The 21,159-nt window shown below is 36.3% G+C and overlaps 3 protein-coding genes and 1 pseudogene across 6 annotated transcripts; 3 read left to right on the top strand and 1 right to left on the bottom strand.

Moving 5' to 3' along the window:
- The first annotated feature begins 3,781 nt into the window (after positions 1-3,781).
- Positions 3,782-7,138, top strand: LOC106415246 (casein kinase 1-like protein 6). Of its 2 annotated transcripts, none has more exons than XM_013855894.3 (13): positions 3,782-4,112; positions 4,214-4,254; positions 4,340-4,409; positions 4,523-4,671; positions 4,743-4,838; positions 4,941-5,011; positions 5,077-5,138; positions 5,222-5,285; positions 5,388-5,599; positions 5,661-5,746; positions 5,829-5,910; positions 5,988-6,127; positions 6,632-7,138. In XM_013855894.3, the coding sequence occupies exons 1-13, from the start codon at positions 4,025-4,027 to the stop codon at positions 6,932-6,934; spliced, it is 1,464 nt and encodes a 487-aa protein (XP_013711348.1). In that variant the 5' UTR covers positions 3,782-4,024; the 3' UTR covers positions 6,935-7,138. The 2 variants fall into 2 exon arrangements, with proteins under 2 accessions (XP_013711348.1, XP_013711349.1); XM_013855895.3 differs by having other exon boundaries at positions 5,829-5,892.
- Positions 7,139-7,222: 84 nt separating this feature from the next.
- On the top strand, positions 7,223-10,011 carry LOC106415247 (rab GTPase-activating protein 22). 2 transcript variants are annotated; one of them, XM_022698964.2, is made up of 11 exons: positions 7,223-7,485; positions 7,573-7,668; positions 7,742-7,845; positions 8,167-8,366; positions 8,435-8,557; positions 8,630-8,718; positions 8,793-8,898; positions 8,988-9,112; positions 9,183-9,422; positions 9,499-9,582; positions 9,676-10,011. In XM_022698964.2, the coding sequence occupies exons 1-11, from the start codon at positions 7,381-7,383 to the stop codon at positions 9,688-9,690; spliced, it is 1,287 nt and encodes a 428-aa protein (XP_022554685.1). In that variant the 5' UTR covers positions 7,223-7,380; the 3' UTR covers positions 9,691-10,011. The 2 variants fall into 2 exon arrangements, with proteins under 2 accessions (XP_022554685.1, XP_013711350.1); XM_013855896.3 differs by having other exon boundaries at positions 7,228-7,485; positions 8,988-9,085.
- A 3,102-nt stretch (positions 10,012-13,113) lies between these two features.
- On the top strand, positions 13,114-14,435 carry LOC106412906 (annotated as a pseudogene).
- A 1,473-nt stretch (positions 14,436-15,908) lies between these two features.
- On the bottom strand, positions 15,909-18,249 carry LOC106416056 (thioredoxin-like fold domain-containing protein MRL7, chloroplastic). 2 transcript variants are annotated; one of them, XR_002656770.2, is made up of 5 exons: positions 17,532-18,235; positions 17,218-17,302; positions 17,021-17,132; positions 16,681-16,944; positions 15,909-16,177 (listed from the first exon to the last, which is right to left on the bottom strand). XR_002656770.2 is itself a non-coding variant. In XM_013856889.3 (4 exons), the coding sequence occupies exons 1-4, from the start codon at positions 18,176-18,178 to the stop codon at positions 16,841-16,843; spliced, it is 948 nt and encodes a 315-aa protein (XP_013712343.1). In that variant the 5' UTR covers positions 18,179-18,249; the 3' UTR covers positions 16,534-16,840. The 2 variants fall into 2 exon arrangements, 1 of the variants encoding a protein (XP_013712343.1); XM_013856889.3 differs by lacking the exon at positions 15,909-16,177 and having other exon boundaries at positions 16,534-16,944; positions 17,532-18,249.
- Between the last annotated feature and the right edge of the window lie 2,910 nt (positions 18,250-21,159).

The raw sequence follows: 21,159 nt of genomic DNA on the forward strand, positions 1-21,159 counted from the left end.
GCACACCTTATTCCCATGTTCTTATACAGAATATCTAGGACTGGTTGGGTCTGATCACCGGCTTGTGGTGGCCTACCTTGAGGATAAAGTAACAAGGAAAAAAGGACAATTTCGGTTTGACAAAAGATGGCTTGGCCAGGAGGGACTCATTGAATCAATCACTTTAGGCTGGTCTAAAGATGGCAATGGGGAAACAAGGGATTTTGTCAGTAAAATTACTAATTTCCGTCACGACATTTCAAAATGGCGGAAAGCCAATCCACCGTATGGGAAGGATAATATAAAAGATCTTCAACAAGCCTTGGAAGAGGTGCAGACTGATGATAATAGATCTCAGGAGGAAATATTGGAAGTTTCCAGAAAACTACAGGATGCATATAAGGATGAAGAGGAATACTGGTATCAGAAAAGCAGGAATATGTGGTACACATCCGGTGATCTGAATACATAATTTTATCATGCATTAATGAAACAACGACGAGCCCGCAATAGGATAGTGGGTCTCCATGATGAGGTGGGTAATTGGACCACAGAGGACAATGGGGTTGAAAAAGTGGCAGTAGACTATTTTGACAAACTATTTAGTACTACAAACCCAACGGAGTTTGATAGTTTTCTGGCAGAGGTACCACCAGGTATTACGACACAAATGATACAAAGGCTTTTAAGGTTAGCAACGGAGGAAGAGGTAAGACAAACTTTGTTTATGATGCATCCAGAAAAGGCACCAGGACCAGACGGAATGACGGCTCTCTTCTTCCAACATTTATGGCATATAATTAAAGACGATTTAGTGGAGATGGTAAACAACTTTCTGGTTACAGGGGAGCTGGACCCAAGGTTAAATATAACGAATATATGTATGATTCCAAAAACGGAGAAACCCACGAGGATGACGGAGCTAAGACCAATAAGTTTATGCAATGTAGGATACAAGATTATCTCAAAGGTTTTGTGCCAACGCTTGAAATCTTGTCTTCCCTCTCTTATTTCGGAAACTCAATCGGCATTTGTGGCAGGAAGATTAATTTCTGATAATATTCTAATAGCACAGGAGATGTTTCATGGGCTGCGTACCAATAAGGCATGCAAAGGAAAATATATGGCAATCAAAACGGACATGACTAAGGCGTATGATAGAGTAGAATGGAGTTTTATCTATGTTTTACTGCAGAAAATGGGTTGTGACTCCCATTGGATTAAACTAATGAGGGAGTGCATATCGTCGGTGCAATATCAGGTTCTACTTAATGGTCAACCGAGGGGGCTCATAATTCCAAACAGAGGTTTAAGGCAAGGGGATCCATTATCCCCATATGTTTTTATTATGTGTACTGAGGCATTAATAGCAAATATCAAAAAAGCAGAGAGAGAGAAACAAATAACGGGTATGAAAGTGGCAAGAGCATGCCCCCGACCTCTCATTTGCTTTTTGCAGATGATAGTCTTTTCTTATGCAAGGCACAAAGAGAGGAGTGTCAGACAATACTACGGATTCTAAAGGAGTATGAGGAGGTTTTTGGCCAACTTATTAATTTCCAAAAATCTTCGATCCAATTTGGACACAAGATTGAAGAATCTAAGAGACAAGAGATGAGAGACATTTTGGGTATACAAAACCTAGGAGGAATGGGATCTTATCTGGGTCTGCCAGAGAATATTGGCGGATCAAAGATACAGGTTTTCAGCTTTGTACAGGAACGACTGGCAAATAGGATAAATGGGTGGACTTTCAAATTCTTTTCAAAAGGAGGGAAGGAGGTAATCATCATATCAGTAGTTATGACACTACCAAATCATGTTATGTCCTGTTACCGATTACCAAAGGCAACCGCGAAGAAATTAACCGCTGCAGTAGCTCAGTTTTGGTGGAGTCCAGGGGGAGTACAAAAGGTATGCATTGCAAATCATGGGACAAAATTTGTGTCAGCAAGGAGGAGGGAGGATTGGGTTTTAAGGACATAACATATTTTAACACGGCAATGCTCGGCAAGCAGTTATGGCGCTTGATAAACAAGCCAAACACTTTATTTGTACGCATTTTTAAAGGTCGGTATTACAGGAATGCATCACCCCTGGAGCCGATTCGCTCATATTCCCCATCATATAGTTGGCAGAGTATTATTTCAAGTAGATCTCTGGTAAGCAAATGACTCATCAAAAGGGTGGGACCACGTTCATCCATCTATGTATGGAATGATCCTTGGCTCCCAACCACCCGCCCGAGACCAACAACTAAAAATCTGCACGATAACTATCCAAACCTTACAGTGGACTCTTTAATAGATCCTACTTCGCGAACTTGGAACTCACAGGCTCTTCGGGTTTTAGTTGATCCCCAAGATGTGAAAATAATTGAAAGTATACCTTTGAGTGGGATTCAGGGTACATATAAAGATGGATAGCATTTCACAAATAATGAGAGATACACGGTTAAATCGGGCTACCAGGTGGAACGGGCTTATCCAGATAGGGAAAGACCATTGACTGTGTTTGGCCCCACAGTGGATGTTTTGAAAGCGCTCTGTTGGACTATACGATGTCCACCAAAGTTAAAACATTTCTTGTGGCAGCTGGTTTCAGGGTGTATAGCGGTTAAAAAAATCTGAATGCGAGAGGAATTAAAGGGGATGTGTGTTGTGCGAGATGTGGAGATCCCGAGGAATCAATAAACCATGTGTGTTTTGAGTGTCCTCCAGCGATTCAGGTGTGGGCGCTCTCCAAAATACCATCAAATCCGGCTATCTTTCCAACAAGCTCGCTTTTCACAAATATGGATCACCTATTTTCGAGAGTTGTCCCGAAAATGGATGATCACCAATTTGCATGGATTCTATGGTATATCTGGAAAGACAGGAATAATAAAGTCTTTAGTAATATTGATATAGACCCAGGGATACTCTTAATTTGGCAGAGGTCGAATCCACTCTATGGGCGGAGGCACAAACTCTGCATACAAAGGTGGTACCAAACATAGAAGTGGGGAATTTACCATCAATTTCAGGACGATGGTGTTTTGTGGATGCATCCTGGAAAGAATGTGACCTAATGGCCGGACAAGGTTGGTATAGCACTTTAGAAAGTTTTGACGGTTTGATGGGTGCAAGGAATGTTAGGGCTCCTCTGTCTCCCCTTCACGCGGAGATGGAAGCACTACTTTGAACTATGGAATGTATGCGAAACTTACGTCAATTTCAGGTCACATTTGCAACGGATTGTTCCCAATTGGTGAAGATGGTTTCAGAACCAGAGGAATGACCAACTTTTGAAGCTTACTTGGAAGATCTCAAGATTTTGAAGGATAGTTTTCACAGCTCACAGATCATTCATATCTCGTGGACGCAAAATAAAAAGGCGGATAGCCTAGCACGGGGTGCCAAAAGACAGTTGTCTTTCGTTTTCCATATGGATGCGGAGCAATCTTTTTGGTTTTCAGAGGCTACATGAGTCTCTTTGTTGTTGTAAAAAAAAAAAAACTATTTTGGATATATAATTAAACCAAACCCAACAAAACCCGAGCTATACACGACCCAAACTTTTATAATATCCAAATAAGACTAAAATTTATGAATCCAAAAATCCGAAATCCGAATGGAAATCCGATTTGGACCCAGAAGTCCACAGCCCCGAAGGTTTTAATAGACAACGTGAATTTACACGTGTCAAAGCCACAAAAATCCAAATTTGAGGCCCAACAAAAATTTAAACCCACTTAAATTTTAAAAGGCTAAAGGCCCATCATATCTCTACATTTACTACAAGTTTACTGGGGTCACCTTTAATTTGGGAAAACGACAAAATCCAGTTTTGTCGGCTTTCTGTGACTTTCTGTCTGATTCATTACATCTTCCTCCGGCGATTCAACTCTTCTTCCACGGCATTATATGGTTTCTTTCCCTGACGCAGGCGAGAGAGATAAAAGTGATTGTTTCCGATCTCAGATGAGGATTTGATGCAGCAGCAGAAGAAGCTGGTTTCTCAATTGGGGTGGTTCTTGTTTGAAAAAAGCTGTTAGGGTTCTTGAATGGACTTGAGAATGGATAATGTAATCGGCGGCAAGTTTAAGCTTGGTCGTAAGATCGGCGGTGGCTCTTTCGGAGAGCTTTTTCTAGGTAAATGAGATTGCTTTTTATCTGATTCTGACTACGTTTTACAATCTGTGGATGATTGATTGCCTTTGGATTGAATCTGATTATTGAATAAATATCATCAGGTGTAAGCGTGCAGACCGGAGAAGAAGTCGCTGTAAAGCTGGTATCTTTATTCAAGTCTATCCCATTTTTTTTTTGTATTTAATAACAACATGTGCTTTAGCATCTAGTTGTGTAAAACTTTGAAGGAGCCTGCGAAGACTAAGCATCCACAGCTTCATTATGAGTCCAAGATATACATGCTTCTACAAGGGGGAAGTAAGTTTACATCTATAAGTCTTAGTTTTGTTTTAAAACATGTGTATTAGATGATTGATTCAAAACATGGTCATCTGATATGGCTTGCCTTGTTTATTTTGCTGTGGTTGAAGCTGGCATCCCTAGCCTCAAGTGGTTTGGGGTTCAGGGAGACTACAATGCGATGGTGATTGATCTGCTGGGACCTAGTTTGGAGGATTTGTTCAACTATTGTAATAGGAAACTCACTTTGAAGGCAGTTTTGATGCTTGCGGATCAACTGGTGAGTATTTTCTCAATTGCTGCATTAGAAGTTTTGAGGTTCCAACTTAAAATGTATGTTCACCGTTGTAGATTAGCAGAGTTGAGTATATGCATTCAAGGGGGTTTCTTCACCGGGACATCAAACCAGACAATTTCTTGATGGGACTTGGTCGCAAAGCTAACCAGGTGCGTTTGTCCTTTACACATTTATCTTCCGGTGGATTGGTATGCACTAAACTAATTGATTCCATCGTCTCTCTATTGGTTAATGTTGGTATGTAATGTTAGGTGTATATCATTGATTTTGGACTTGCAAAGAAGTATAGGGATCTCCAAACACATAGACACATCCCCTACAGGTGAGCTTTCATGTACATGGTCATGTACATGTATATGTATGCTTCTTACTGTTTTTCATTAACAGAGAAAACAAGAATCTTACGGGCACAGCTCGGTATGCTAGCGTCAACACTCACCTTGGAGTTGGTAAGCAAACTCAATACACCTTCTTGAGATCTACTTCCAAAGTTTTGTAGACCGTTTTCAAGACGTGTGATCTGTTTTGGCAGAGCAAAGTCGGAGAGATGATCTAGAGTCTCTTGGTTACGTGCTCATGTATTTCCTGAGAGGAAGGTTGAGCACGCAGATCCTCTTTTTTGTCTTTAATTTTAAATCTTCACACTTGCTTGTTCTAAACCTTCTGATCTGGTTTCTCTGGTGATATTCTGTCTTCAGCCTCCCATGGCAGGGTCTAAAAGCTGGAACAAAGAAGCAGAAGTATGACAGAATTAGCGAGAAGAAAGTTTCAACTCCTATAGAGGTCTTGTGCAAGTCCTATCCACCCGAATTCGTATCATACTTTCAATACTGCAGGTCTTTGCGATTTGAAGACAAACCAGACTACTCCTATCTGAGGAGGCTATTCCGAGACTTGTTTATCCGTGAAGGTTTTGCTTTTTCAGTGTCTTTCTTTCGAATGAGTTTATGATAACAAATTTGATTCCACAGGTTATCAGTTTGACTATGTATTTGACTGGACTGCATTGAAACACCCTCAGAGTAGTTCCACTGCCCGTTCCAGCTCCCACGGAAGGGTGAGTACAACACTTGTTTGTCCCTAAAGTTATCTATCGAGTGTCTTCCCTTCCCTGACATACTCTTTCTTTCTTTCTTCAGCATCGTGTCAGTAAGCCAGGGGGGGCTGCACGACCGTCTGCTGAAAAGCCTGAAAGGGTTTCAGGTATTTCTTTTTACAGAGGTAGTAGCAACATTTAAAACTAAACTATACGCTACAACTACAAAGTGGTCGGGTGATCTGATTCTTATTCATTACAGTTGGTAAGGAGATCCGCGATAGATTCTCAGGTGCGGTTGAAGCATTTGCGAGAAGGAATGCTACGGGAGCTAGTCCACATGAAAACCATACCAGACATCGAACTCTTGACGATGTCCCTTCACCAATGAAACCTGCTCTGGTAATCTATATATATAATCATCCTTTTCTCAATATGTGTAGAATGTGCTTATATGATCGGGTTTGGTTATTTCCGGTTATTCGGTTCATGTAGTTCGGTTTTTGGTTGGTTTGGTTCAACTTAAAACTTACCGAAGTCTCCTCAAAGGTTCGGTTTTCGACTTTTCGGTTAGTTCGGTTTTGAAATTCTTGCCAAAGTTTTTGATTTCGGTTTAGTTTAGTTAAAGTTTTGGATAAATTCGGTTAATTTTGGTTAGTTTAGTTCAAAATTTGGCTAGTACGGTTTGGTCGGTTTGGGTTTTTGGTATTGCTTGGGTATAATTTTTTTCATTAAAAAAAAAAAAAGAAAACCTAAGTAACCGACTGCCGAGTTTAGAAAACCTACGGAATTGAACCGAACTAACCGAATTTTTGGTTCAGTTCGGTTCAAAATCCCAGCGATGTTTGATGTAGTAAATGACTAGTTTTCTCTCGTTATTGATATTTGTATTTAATTTGTGGTCAGAATATGGTATCTGAAAAAGGAAGAAACACTTCCAGATACGGCAGTGCTTCGAGGAGAGCAGTAGCCTCAGGAAGTAGACCAAGCTCATCAGGTGACCAAGGAGAGAGCCGCAGCTCAAGCCGTGTGGCCTCAAGCGGCGGCGGTGGCAGACCATCACTCTTTCAGAGAACACAAGCTGCAGCTGGTGTGAGCGGATACGAGTCAAAGACAGCCTCTGCCTTTAACCGCAACAGAGTGACTGCTTCAAGGACGGCACGTGATGATGCTCTCAGAAGCTTCGAGCTTCTTTCCATCCGCAAATGAAAAACTCTTTTCTGTAAATTTGATTCTTCTTTACCTACACATGTGTTGTTTTGGTCCTAAGTTTCCACGAAACTCCCAAGCTTTCATGTACTATTATGAATGTAACGTTCTCTGGATTTTTGTATTCATTTTTACACTTTTACAATTATTGTAATGTCGACAAGTTGTTGAGCTTATGTCTGCAATAACAGATTCGTTTTTTTTCTTTTTGTGTTTTTTTTTAAAATTAAACTAGTTGCAAACTCAACTAAACACAAAGTTGGCCATTAGATTAGTCCACGTGTAACTAAAGTAGTAACGCGTATTCCACCAGACCATTGTTTGAAAACGTCAAGCGTAACAGCTGCTCATGACGGCGATCGTGTCCTGAGTCTCAAGGCGTCTTCCTCACTACAACATTGTTTGATTCTAGCTTTTATAGTCGTGTCGCTAAAGTAAAAGCGTGGATGATTGGTTGTAGATTTATGTGGAAATCCGAAGATTTGCAAGGTTTCTTTCCAGTTAGATCAGAATGTCAATCAGATGTTCCAAGAACACGATTCAAATCAAGGGTCTGGTCTTCTTCTTCTTCTTCTTCTTCCTTTTCTTACCATCATCCATGTGTTCTTGATTCAATAACTTTCTTTCTTACCATCCAGGTTGGCAAAACTCTAAGTAGAAGAAGATGGCACGCAGCGTTTACTAAAGATGGTCATTTGGATATGGAGAGAGTCCTTCGTCGTATACAGCGAGGGGTGAGTCTATATCTCTATTTCAATCTCTCTTTCTTGGTGTATAGCTTTGTTGTTCACTTTGATACTTCTCCAGGGGATTCATCCATCAATCAAAGGAGAGGTTTGGGAGTTTCTGTTAGGTGGTTACGATCCAGACAGCACGTTTGATGAAAGAACCAAGCTAAGGAACCACAGAAGGTACTTCTATAAGATGCTAACTAGTTTGGTAGATCCATATCATGGTTTTTGTGGACTTTTGACCATGAAATTAAGTTCGGTTTTAAAGTCTTTTTGAGTCACCATGTCAAAAGATGGATTCCGGCATGTTGTTTTTAGCTGCTATACTTATTATTAGGCTCCAAAATGATCCAAAACGCCAATCTTGTCTAAAACTTACATGAACCTACAATGACTCAAAAGGACTCGAAAATACCAAAAAGACTCTAAAACCAGACTTGTATCAAAAACCATGATATATCTTTTTGCAACTTCATGGCTTAAACCTCTATAATATCTAAGGGAGCAGTACTATGCTTGGAAAGAAGAATGTCAGAAGATGGTTCCTCTCATTGGTAGTGGCAAGTTTGTAACAATGGCTATTGTTGCTGAAGATGGTCAGCCATTAGAAGAATCATCAGCAGATAATCAAGAATGGCTTGTGAAAACCGCTGTTACAGACAAGCGTGTGCTTCAGTGGATGCTAGTACTGAGTCAAATAGGTTTGGTTGGTTGTTTACTCATATTACTATGTTCTTCAAGTATCTGTTTATGATATGGTGAAATGTAGGTCTTGATGTTATTAGAACGGATCGTTATCTCTGCTTTTATGAGAGTGAGAGTAACCAAGCAAGACTTTGGGATGTTCTTGCTATATACACATGGCTGAATCCTGATATTGGTTATGTTCAAGGTAAAGTCCATCTTAATTAGTGCTTAATGATGAAACTATTGGTACGGTGACTAATCATATTACTTTGTGTAGGAATGAATGATATTTGTTCTCCGATGATAATACTACTAGAAGATGAAGCTGATGCTTTCTGGTGCTTTGAGCGTGCAATGAGAAGACTGGTAAGAATCTAAAACGTTGGTATTGTTTTGTTGTTTTCATGGTTTTTATAGCTTTTCTTTTTTTTAATTTTCAGAGAGAAAACTTCAGGACAACCGCAACGTCAATGGGGGTCCAGACTCAGCTTGGTATGCTCTCACAGGTTATTAAGACAGTTGATCCTAGACTGCACCAACATCTAGGTACTTCACTCCTTACTTTTGTCTTCTTTTGAGCTATGTTTTGTGTCATGATGGTAAGTTAAGATGGTGTACTATTTTTTACACAACAGAGGATTTAGACGGTGGAGAGTATCTGTTTGCTATAAGGATGTTGATGGTTTTGTTCAGGAGAGAGTTCTCCTTCCTTGATGCCTTGTACCTTTGGGAGGTGACAAGACCTCATGGTCACTTTGTTGTGGGCAACATCTTCATTTTCTCTTCTTGACTTTTGAACTGAGCTGATGATAATAAGACTGTGGTTTCAGATGATGTGGGCTATGGAGTACAATCCAAACAATTTTTCATCGTATGAAAAACCAGAGAACGGAACCAAACAGGATCCGAGGTTACTGAAACAGTATGGTAAGTTTGAGAGGAAGTATATAAAGAGTGGTCAAAACGAGCAACACCACAACACGCTAGCTGTTTTCGTTGTGGCTAGTGTTCTTGAAACAAAGAACAAACGTCTACTGAAAGAGGCTAAAGGCCTAGACGACGTTGTTCAGGTCTCTCTATCTCTCTCCCTCTATGCCAAGAATCCTCATGAGAAACTCAACTCTTTAGTGTGTTTTTGGTTTGCAGATATTGGGTGGTATTGCGGGTAATTTGGACGCTAGAAAAGCGTGTAAAGAAGCGTTGAAGATTCATGAAAAGTTCCTGAGAAAGGTGTGACTACTCTTCTACTAATCATCAGCCTACTTCTCTTTTAACGTTCTGAGAGTTACTAATGGATACATAACATGTTGCATGTTCTTTCAGGCTAATAAGCAGTAGACATATTGTTTAACCTTCAACCATATTTTTCCCGGTTTTGTTAAACCGATTTCGGTATTAATCTTGGCCTGGATTGGTTACCGTTGGACGCTGATATGTGTGGTAAAAGGTCGCGGGAGGGATCCATGAGAACGTTCTAGTTCTTTTGTTCTTTCATTTTGATATGGTGTGCACTAAAGAAACTATACCTCCGTGTGCCGTTTCTTATTTAAAAGAAGAACTTCGTGACGTTTTATATTTTGATGTTCTGTGGAAAATGATGCAAGTGTAATCAACTAAATAATATGAAATAATATATATCAGATAAATGTTAACTTTCTATTCTTCTTACTCAGTTTCGTTTTAATTTTCTAGATCTTTCCTTATCTTTGTGTTTCCATAATTTTGATGATAGATCTATTGTCCAATATACTTTAAAATTCAAACTAAATGAAAGTATATATTAAACAAGATATGAGCCCGTTGCAACGCAACGGGTTTGTCTAGAGTTTTAATTTAATAAAAAATATAAAATAATAAATCATTTTGTTAAAGTTTTATGATTGTTTTTTGAATATGTTGTTTGGTTTTTATTTTATAATTAAAATTTGTATTCACACATAAGTTCAAGTTAATATTTGTATTTTTAATCTTGGTGCATAGATGAATTGTTATAAACTTTATACTTAGGATTAGAAAAAATATTGTACCTAAACGTTTAAACTGAACACAATCCGAAATAAGAAATTGAATGAAAAGTAAAAAGAAATGAAAGTCAAATACACCAATCGAGTCAATGACAATATTATATACGTTCTTATGTTCTAATGTACTAATTTAATGTTTTATTAAATAGGTCTTTAAAATTTTATTTTGCTAAGATTTTTTAAAAAAGGAAAAAATTCTATTTTATAAATCTCATTTTTATTAACAATTAAAAAATTAAAAAATAATAAAATATTTAGGTAACATTCTACTGTGACATATAAGGTGAAATATTTGAAGTTAATTTTGGTTTATATTTTTTAACACCAAATTATTAAAAAGTAAAGTTAGTTATTATAAAAAAAATAAGATTACTTTTACATTTTTATTTTATTTAGACTTTAAAAAAAAAATTAATTATTTTCTAATTAGTTTTTTCTTTTAGATTTTTATACAACTATTTTATTTTTAATAGAAAAAAAATTCTGCTTAATTATTTATATATTTTGTCTTATACATACAAACACATATTTATCATATTCACACAAACTCATGTACGACAATAACATCAAAATAAAAGTTATGTTAGCATCATAAAATGTAATAAGAATAATAAAAAGTTGAATTGTATCAAAAAATTAAAAGAAAATATTCTGGTAACACTTTCCATGTAAATACAATTGTGTTTTGTAAAAATAATACGTGGAATCTTAAACCTAAATATATATATGTGAAATATTTGTAGCTATTTTTGATCATAATAATTTAACATACAATTATCTGCTAAAAGGAAAATTAGTTACTTATAAGAAAATAATAAGAGTATTTTTACAATTTTCTTTCAATTAGGCTTTTTAAAAGTAATATTATTTATTTTAAAGTTAGTTTTTCTTATGTTTTTTACTAAATAATTATTGTAATTTATAGGATTTTACAATTCGTTTTTGTTTAACATTTTTTTTCTTAAAACTTAATATTTATCTTTTATAATTCTTTATCTTTCGTATCTTTTGAAACAAACATTATGATAAAAATAATAATAATAAGACTATTAAATAATATTCATAATTAATTTTTAAGAAAAATCTTTTTATTATTTTAGTATTTATATTTTTGATTATGAGATAGTTAATACATATCACATTTTTAAATATATAACAGGCATGTATCACAATCATGTTAATTAACAATTTTGAAGAACCATGCTAAATATAATCTTTTATATTTATATTTTCATTAAAATTTTAGAAAAGGAAAATTATATTAAATAATTTTTTTTCAAATCTATTTTTTAGGACTTTGAAAAAGGAAAATTTCTAAAACAATTACTACTAAATATATTTCTTAAAAATTGTTTTTACTAATAAATAATTTTTAAAAATAGTTTTTTCAAAATTCGTTTTTATTATCTTATTATATATATTTTTAATCATTGTATATTTAGACACATGTTACAATATTAGAAGAAAAATTATTATCAAATAATCTTTTGCAGTTATCTTTTGATTAGGATTTAAAAAAAAAACAAAATTACTATTAAATAATATATATAATTACTTTTTAATAAAAATCAATTTTGTTAACATCTTAGTATATATATTTTTAATTATGAGAGAGATTAACACATGTCACAATCTTAAATATATATTTGTCATGTGTCACGATCATGTTAATTAGCAACTTTAAGAAACCAAGCTTTATATAATAGGATCATTTACTAAATTTTAATTTTGAGCCACAAATCAAAAAACATAATTAAATGTTCTTTTTGAGCTAATAATCCAATGTTAATTTTGTTACTTGTGAGATTTTTATTTTTGAATTATTTTTTTTAGTTTTTTTCTTTTATTTTTGTAAATTGGTGTATGATACTCTCCTCGTTAAGGATATTGGTTTCATTTATTAACTTAATGACAAAATTATAGAAAAGTGGGGGCTGACGCCTGCCCAGTGCCGGAAGATCAAGGAAATTGGTGACTCTAATTAATCATAAAATGACTTGAATAATTCATATAGTTTTGAAATAACTAGAATAACTCTAGAAACATGAATAGAAGATCTCTCTCTAGTCGCTCTAAACTCTCTCTAAAAAAAGCTTCCAATCTAAGATATAATCGTCGGTGGCCGGTGGCCTTCGCTGCCGGTTACCATCTTTTCCTTTTTTGGTTTGTAAATATTTAGATCGTTGTATTGAATAAATCTTCCCATAGGCGATTCAGAATTTCGCTTGACGATTTTTTGTTGTGGTTTCAATCCGATTCCAGGACTGTTCTTCATGGTTTTATGTTTTTTTCTGGATAAATCGGATTGATAATATACGGGTTTACCCGAATCATATCCCCCTTTCGCAAAAGCATTTTAATCCCGTTAGCTTTCGTTTGGATTTCTGTTTTCTCTGATCATGCTCGGACTCCTATCTTAGCTGAGAATTAAAACTTCTACTAAGCTTGTGTTTCATAAGCTATTTCTCAAGCGGAGAAGATGAAGAGAAGTTGGATTTAATTTGATCGATGGATGAGAAATTCAGTAAAGTTGGCATCTTTTGATGGTCCAACATAGGATTTGCTCTAAATCGATTAAACTTTCCCAGTTTTAATAGTCGGTGAAGGCTAGAAGTCTAAACTAAAGCTTCGGTTGATGGCGAAAGGAAGAGTCTTCAGATACAGTTCTTGGAATCAATGAAGCATGAAAAAGGGAAGAACATAATGTGTCGGTGGTTCAAAGGCGTAGTCACCGGAGATGACCGTCAAGATTGCCGGCGAAGCTGAAAATTCGAGATGCATGTTTCTTACCTTACACGTGTCATTACCTTGTGCGGGATGTGTACACGTATAATGGTTTGTACTTGTAATGTTTATCCAAAGTTGTATCACGTGATTCTTGGGATTTTAATGAAACACGAAGTTGACAAAAAAAAAAAAAAAAAAATTCTCGAAACATGTGACTTTATGATTTTGCCATTACTTATATAATTTTAAAAAGAGAAATCCACTTTAATTATAAGAAAGGAGAAAAAAAAAAGAAATCACTTTACTTTTTTGTAGAGTTTCTCCACCGAGAGCAACACAACGCTCGCCTCGTCACCTCCATCACCGACGGTCTTTTTCCCGTCACGGCTTCGTCTCCGTCACCTCTACCGTAAATTGACTTTGTGTCCTACTTCCTTCACTTGAACTCACCTCGTCCCTGTGTTACTCTAATCTGCGAGTTTTTAATCTATGCTTCCACTTTCAAATCTGTTGAACATAGGTTTGGTTCTGAATGAGAATTGATTTTTGTTTTGTTGAAGGAGAATGAGAGACGAAGGAGGTTAGAAGAGAACTGTACGCATTGGTGGTTCAAAAGTTCATGGAAGATAAACGTATCACTTATACCATCAATAACCCCGTCATCAGAACCATCTGCTTGGTTTGATACTTGGCCAACAAAAGTAGAGAAGCTTGAGCAGCATCTCACTCTCCCGAGATGATTCACAACGTCCTTCTAGCTTTAATCCTCGGAAGCAGAATCGGTGACTTGACTTCTGTTGCAAACTCAGAGATGGTCAAGTCTACGATGCTTCTGTCATGTATGGATATTTCTTGAAGCGGATGGACCAAAGGTGGTGGGGCTGATGAAAGTAAAACAAGCATTGAACAACCAGAGGACATGTCGTCTCACCCAGAGGGTGGAGTTAGTGCTAAGGGCTTTGGAAGTGAGATTAAACCGTCCCGTTTAAGGACATACGTGATGTCGTTTGATAGTGAGACGCTTCAGAGATATGCTACTATTCAGATAAAGAGAAGAAGTTGGGATCATTGAGAAGGTGGCTGCAGAAATCTACTATTTAGTATGCTTGTTGTTTTTTGAATTGGATGTACCAGTACGCAGGTTGTTGGTTTTTTACTCGGATTTATTGTATATGCCAACCGTATTTGGTATGTTGAGTGTCGTTACTTCAGCTTTTATAACTTCACCAAGAATTTCATACAGATATTTAATTTACTTTGTCCCTAGTAACACTATTTATAAAAACATATTTGTAGTGACAAAATAATCGGTGGAGTCTTAAGTTAAATCCAGACCTTATGGTCGGTCTCAGGTGATGAAAGAAACTTGGACAATGCTACTTAGAGTTTGTTAAGTTTCTTAGACGTCAAACTAAATGAAATGTAATGACCAAAATGTTTGTTGAAGAAAAGTAGGACGAAGGAGACGATGATAGTTACAATCTGTAATGACCTAATTTTTATTTTAATTAACCTAAAAGTAAACTAGTTTAGGAATTAATTTAAAGTGCGTCAAAATTAAACATTATATTAAGTTTGGTTTATATAAAACAAGATTTCCGTCAATAAATCTGCTACAACATAAATTAAAAAGTCTGTCACCAAAATGTCTTCTAACAATTTTAAGTCGGATATATAACTCCGCCATAAGAAAACAAGTCGAACATAAGAAAATAAGTCAGTACATAAGAAAATAAGCCGGCCACAAAAATCTATCATTTATAACAAATCTCCTACCTCTTTCGACATATCATTAAAAATATGTTTTCTTCAAATCGGACAATTAACTTTGCCGTAGAAACAAAATCTGACGTTTCTACGAAAGTCTGACATCATTTTAATGATAGATTTTATTTTTTATACAGATTTTATAAACAGACTTATTACTCGACAAATTTTTTTTTGAAAATAAATCTGCCAACGATAAAATGGTAAGGACACTTTGGTAATATATATATATATTTTGTTATAACTATGGTCAAGAGAAATTTCGACCAAAAAAATATTTTAATAATTTTTAAAAATATGAATTATTCTAGTAATAACACAATTAATTTGTGTCATTTAAGTAAACTTTCCAATTGGAAAATATTCCAGCTTCCTTAGATGTATCCCTATATATATAATTCTAGACGAAGAATAGATAACATAAAATCAGTTCTCTGTTCAAGGCATTCACTAAACAAAAAACTGAACACACTTTTTGTTTGCAAGGAACAATATGAGTAGTCCTGGTCAATATGCCAAAGCCATCGGCGTTGTCATCATCGCCATCGCGTTGGCTGTTTTAGCATGCTTCTACCAAAACATTCTAAAGCGTCTAGGAAAAAAGACGACGTCGAATGGTAATGTGGCCACAACTTCGCAGGTTTAAGGTAATATATTAGGTTTCTTTTGATGAAGGCTAATACGTATCAAATATAATATCTCTATTAATTAATTAATCACACCTTTTTTTTTTCTTTTTTAGGGTTCAGAGTTACCGAGACGATGAGTTTGAAGATACAAAAGAAGTCTAGCATATGATCTGTTGATTATTTCTTGCGTGCTTCTTCTTTTTAGCGTTTTAAATAGTTCTCTGTTTTATGATGTGTTTTATAAAATAATATATTGGTTTTATTTCTTTAAATCCGAGTTGAAACCCTAGCTATAGGAGAAGCGCAAAGCACTACACATCGGTTTTGATTCTCTTAGGAAGTATGATCTTTGAAGAAAAAAAAAGCTAGAGATCGGTTTCAGATTATTCGTTCACTTAAGTCTATGTTAGATCAAAAACCAATACTTGGGAGTTCTTTATTGCATCGAACATACAACAACTTGACAATCATTACAAGCAAATATGTATATGTCCGGAGATTTTGGTTATAGACTCTCTATAAACATACCACTTTGTAATCCAATATGAATTCATCAACTTCGTGTCAAAATCTTCCATCCATGTCAACAAAAAGCGTTAACCTCTAACTTCTTAAAACCAAATTTACCTCTTCAGCCGCTATATATGTCCAAACCTTTGGCCCTCTTGATTTCATAACCTAGAAACATAAAAAGTTGAAGTAAGAGATCGAATAACTCCTTCCGTTCCTACATACTGACCAGTTAGCTACTAGTTCACGATACAAAGTTACAAAACTAGTTTTTACGTTGGCACTGTTGATCCTCGAAGACCTCTTTGCTTTATATATAGTAACATAGCGCAGTCATCTTCAAGTTTGATGTTTCCTCGAAGGCCTCTTGGCTTTATGTAATTTAATTTAAAAAGCTTGATGTTTCAAACTTTTTTAATAGTTTCTTCTTGTGATTTTGGCTGTTGGGAATTATCATCTTGATAACAAAGACCATTGGATTCAAATCACTCTCATACAAGTCAAAGGTTATAGGATAGGAGCACTAAAAAAAACCCCAGTACTTGGGACTTAAATTGCATTGAACAATTTGTTCCAGCTTATAAGCCCTCTAGAATAACAGAGACGACTTTGGTAACACAATTCAACAAACAAAAAACTTGTGATTTTTATCACAAAAACCAAAACTTTACCTCTTCACCAGACGCCTGCTATTTCCATAAGCTAACAACATAATGTTGAAATAATAAGGTCGAGTAAAACCCCTGCTTGATCTCTTCTTTCTTCCGAACAAAGCATAAACATCTTTCCTACACTGACACCTTTTAGTACTCAACTCGTTCACATTGCAAACTAGCAGTACGGGGTTACGTTAGCCTTGTCTATCCACGAAGGTCTCTTTGCTTTATAGTAGAAATGCGCAATCATCTGGACCAATTCATCGGCCGAACGAACCTCTGCATCAAAGTTCAACACTTTATGTTGATGATCCATTGCTCACATACATTGCAAAGAAAGAAAACATCATATCACCTTTCTCCCTGTACAGAATCCGGTTTCCCCGTAAAAACAGAATCTGTGGACATTCCTTGGCTTTAAGAGCATAAGCCAAATCTGTCTCGATGTTCAAGTCAATCTTAACCGCCTGTTTCATCAAACATGGTGAACAGAGAGCAAAGAGTTATATTAACAAAATGTGCAAGTTATAGAGATGAAGGCTTGTGACATACCCGTGGAGGTAATCGATCTTTTGCATCCCAGTAAACTTTGATCGCCTTCTCGAGCTCCTTCAATGTCTTCCAATTATCACTAGCCCTGTAAACGCCAAGCAACAATGTTCCTCATAAGAAAAATGTTTCCTTTTCATTACAGTTTGATGATTACGGAGTCTTATACGTAAAAAGGGTCCGTTCCATACACACTAAAAAAAAAATCTCAAAAAACGGAAAAAGACAAAAGCTTTTCATAGTTTGTAAAGTTATCTCCTATGCACGCAAAGTGTTCGTGAAAATGCGTCAAAAAAAGAAAGGAACAAGCTTTTGACCTCTTGTACCGCTCGAATACGAGGACGACGAGAGGGCTAGGGTGAAAGGCGAAGCTTTCCCACTCCAAACAGTTAATCTCTTTGACCCAGCTGTCATCAATCTCGCCTTCCCAGTCGATCACAGTCCCGTCTTCTCCCACCACGTTCTTGATGGGATGCGTATCGAAGTACTCCGAAGCTTTGATTCCCCATCCAACATCCGTATCCACAGGCCAATCTGGATCTTCCTCTTCCACCACCATCTCTCCTTCGCTTTCCTCCGCTCTGTCCTTGATGAAACTCGCCTTCTCCTTGTTCTCGAAAACTTCTGGATTCTGCTCTCGTATGCTGGAGAACGTCTTCTCGAGGGAGCTTCTCACGAAATCCTCCACGGCGTCCGCTTCGCTCCGTCGCCCGCGCTTCGGTTTACGCGGGACCTTCGTCGGAAATTTCTCGCTCTCCGTAGCTTCCTTCTTCGGTTTGAGGTTGGGTTCAGGGTCGGGTGCGGAATCAGACGAAACAGCTGCGAGAGGTTTCAAGTTCCGTGATGGTATCCTCGCCGTGAAAAACAGTGTTGAACTGCGGTTCGTGTCGGAAGATCTTGAATTCAAGCCGGTGTGAAGCATCGGAGTTCTTGGCGCGATGCAAGCTACTACTGGAAGATTCATCTTCTCTTTCTCTCTCCGTCGATTTGCTCAAATGTTTTGTTAATTGAGTTTTGAATATTTCTTTTGAGGAAGAGATAACATGATGAAACGACTTCGTTTCGACTCTATCAACTACGACGAAAACAGATCCAAATCAAAGCCCAATGACACAAAACTGAAACAATGAAAGCAAGTAATACAAAAACAAACACCATTGTCATAAACCAACCGGTGATCGACCCATATCAGGCCCAAACCATCCGGTCCATCAGCTATCCATCCGGTTCATTCACTAATGACTTAGGCGAATGAGAGTTTACATCTATCTATACTTAATGTTATCATTTTTCATATGTATTTAGGATAAGTACTACTTCTTATTCGTATTAGGAATATGCTTTCTTTTTTTCTTATGACGGTCTAAATAAGACGGTCTAATACTTGTATAAATATAGACTTCTTGTCATGAGTAATAATAAGCTTACACAACATCTCTTTTATAACACGTTATCAGCACGATAACCTCTAACCCTAAGCCCCCACGAAATTCCTTAAACTCAGCCGAATATCACAAAACTCTAATTCCGACAGAACTTCAAAGAGATCGTTCTCCCAAACCATGAGGACCCAGACGACGAGCAATATATCAAATTGAAGCTCTCGCCGAGACGAATCAGACGCTGCAAACCGCTTGTCGATCCGATCACTGATGCGCCGTCACGCTCTGCTACATTAGCCCTTTCTAGACGTGATCAAGTAAACCAAACATTCTCCTTCTTCCCTGTTCGTGATCCGACCAAGCAAGCAGCCCGTCTGTGACCCGACTCGAAGAACGATCAGCTCGCGGCCTCCTTCTCTCTTTGGTGGTCCAAATTTACACTCCATAAGTTTCTAAAGGTAAAACTCGAAACTTAAAAGAACCTACACTGAATTTGGTTGATTGATAAAGATCTGAACCATTAAATTTGAAGAACCCTAATCTAGGATAATAGAAACCCTAACATATGGAACTAAATTTTGGTTAGATTATTTTCCTGTTAAGTTGATAGGTCAATGGCTGTTAGGGTTGCTAGAACATTGATTGATCAGTAAGGGCATTGAAACCCTAAATCTAAATTATATGATCCGTTTCCTTTATGATGTTTTGAAAATCTGAAATATCAAAAACCTAAATTGATCCGACTGTTTCGATTGATTGATTTTGATGTATCTGAGGTTTAGGTTGCTAGATTAAAACCTTGAACTATCTTTGATGATTGTTTGAGTAAATAGAACTGTTTATAATCGAATTTGATCTTAAAATTGTTAAATTGATGAAAACCCTAATTTTTCTTTTTGCATAAATCGATTGATAAACAAGTTTTCATATTGTGATTAATTGTTTGAATATCGAATGAACTGATTAGGAAAATTGCTAGTTTTGATTAAAACCATAATCTGTCCAGAATTGTGAATTTCATTTTTGTTAAAAGTAGAAAATTTTCTTTTTCTTGAAATTTCCTTTTCTACTTGCTGGAAAATTTTCTTTTACTGTTAGGATTGCTAGAGAATTGCTAAAATTGACTGATTGGTCTGATTTAATTCTTTTGTAAAACTTGATATTGATAAAATCAAACCGAAAAAATGGGCCTTGAAACCTAATATGATCTGATGATACTTGCATTATTATTCTGATTGCTTGATCATACTAAATGTTTTAAGAAAAATAAAACATAAGAATTATTGACCTGGTCTCACATTGATTAAAAATCGGTCTGAATATGATTGTTGTTATGATTAATGCTTTGATTGCATTCAGATATAAAATCCGATCTCTAGGGTTGTTGCATCATAATTTTATAAGGCTGTGTGGCTTAAAGCATCATATAGACCTCGCATACTTGTTTTTCTCGCACCATGGTCGAGTAGTTAATTGTTTGGTCGAGAGACTTATAAAACCGTATGCATTGATTTTATTGACTGGGTTGCGTCTTGAACTGATTAATAATATGTTTCGGATGTCGAAATTTGAGCCTTCGGATTATGCTGCCCTAAATCTCTCTGGAGATAATTATCTAGAATGGGTAATGAACACTTCAGTTGCCCTGAAGTCTAGAGGACTCGAGAAATGTATCATTGATGGCAATAATGCAATTAAAAGTGAAAAGCATAGAGCCATAACAATTATGCGCTATCATCTCACTGAGGATCTGAGAGATCAGTACTTAAATATTGAGGATCCTTGTGACCTTTGGATAAAACTAAAATACAGATACTCAATGGCATTATGGCGAAAAGCCATGAATGAATGGAAGATTCTCAGGTTCCAGGATTTTGAATCTGTGAACGAATATAATTCTGCTCTGATGAAAATCGCCTATAATCTTGAACCATGTGATGAAGTGGTAACAAATGAGGATTTACTATATAAAACCTATTCCACATTCCATTCAAAGGATCTGCTGTTATCACATAAGGCTAAGGGTTTCACCACCTATAATGACCTATTGTCATGCCTATTGGCAACTGAGCAAAGATAGCAGAAATTTATAGATACCATTAGCAGATTTGAAAAACTTCAGAAAAGATACATTGAGCAACGAAACAGTGAGATGAGACCTCCTGAAGCCAATGAGGCTAAAAATGATAAGGAGGAATCCAAGGAAGCCGTGTGGAAATATATGGATTGTGAGGCCGGCTTATACATTGACTAAAGAAACGAGATTTCGACATTCTGATTTTATGTTTTATGTTTTGCTTTGATTTGCTTGTCATTTACAATTTTATAGCAATAATAAGAGTTGTTTTTAGTTATCATGTTTGATTTGCATGATGATTTTTTGATTGATAAATGACAATGAAAACTTAATAAAAGGATAGTTAGTCTATTATAGACCACGGCATTGCCTAAAGGGGCACAAATTTATTCACCCAATAAAAGACCCATTGAGTTATAAAGACTTGAGCATGAATGATTTCCACGTTGAACCAATGGGCAAAGGAAACAAAAGTTCCTTTCAGAT

The sequence above is a fragment of the Brassica napus genome, chromosome C8 (genome assembly GCF_020379485.1).
Source record: "Brassica napus cultivar Da-Ae chromosome C8, Da-Ae, whole genome shotgun sequence".
In the NCBI taxonomy this organism is placed as follows: domain Eukaryota; kingdom Viridiplantae; phylum Streptophyta; class Magnoliopsida; order Brassicales; family Brassicaceae; genus Brassica; species Brassica napus.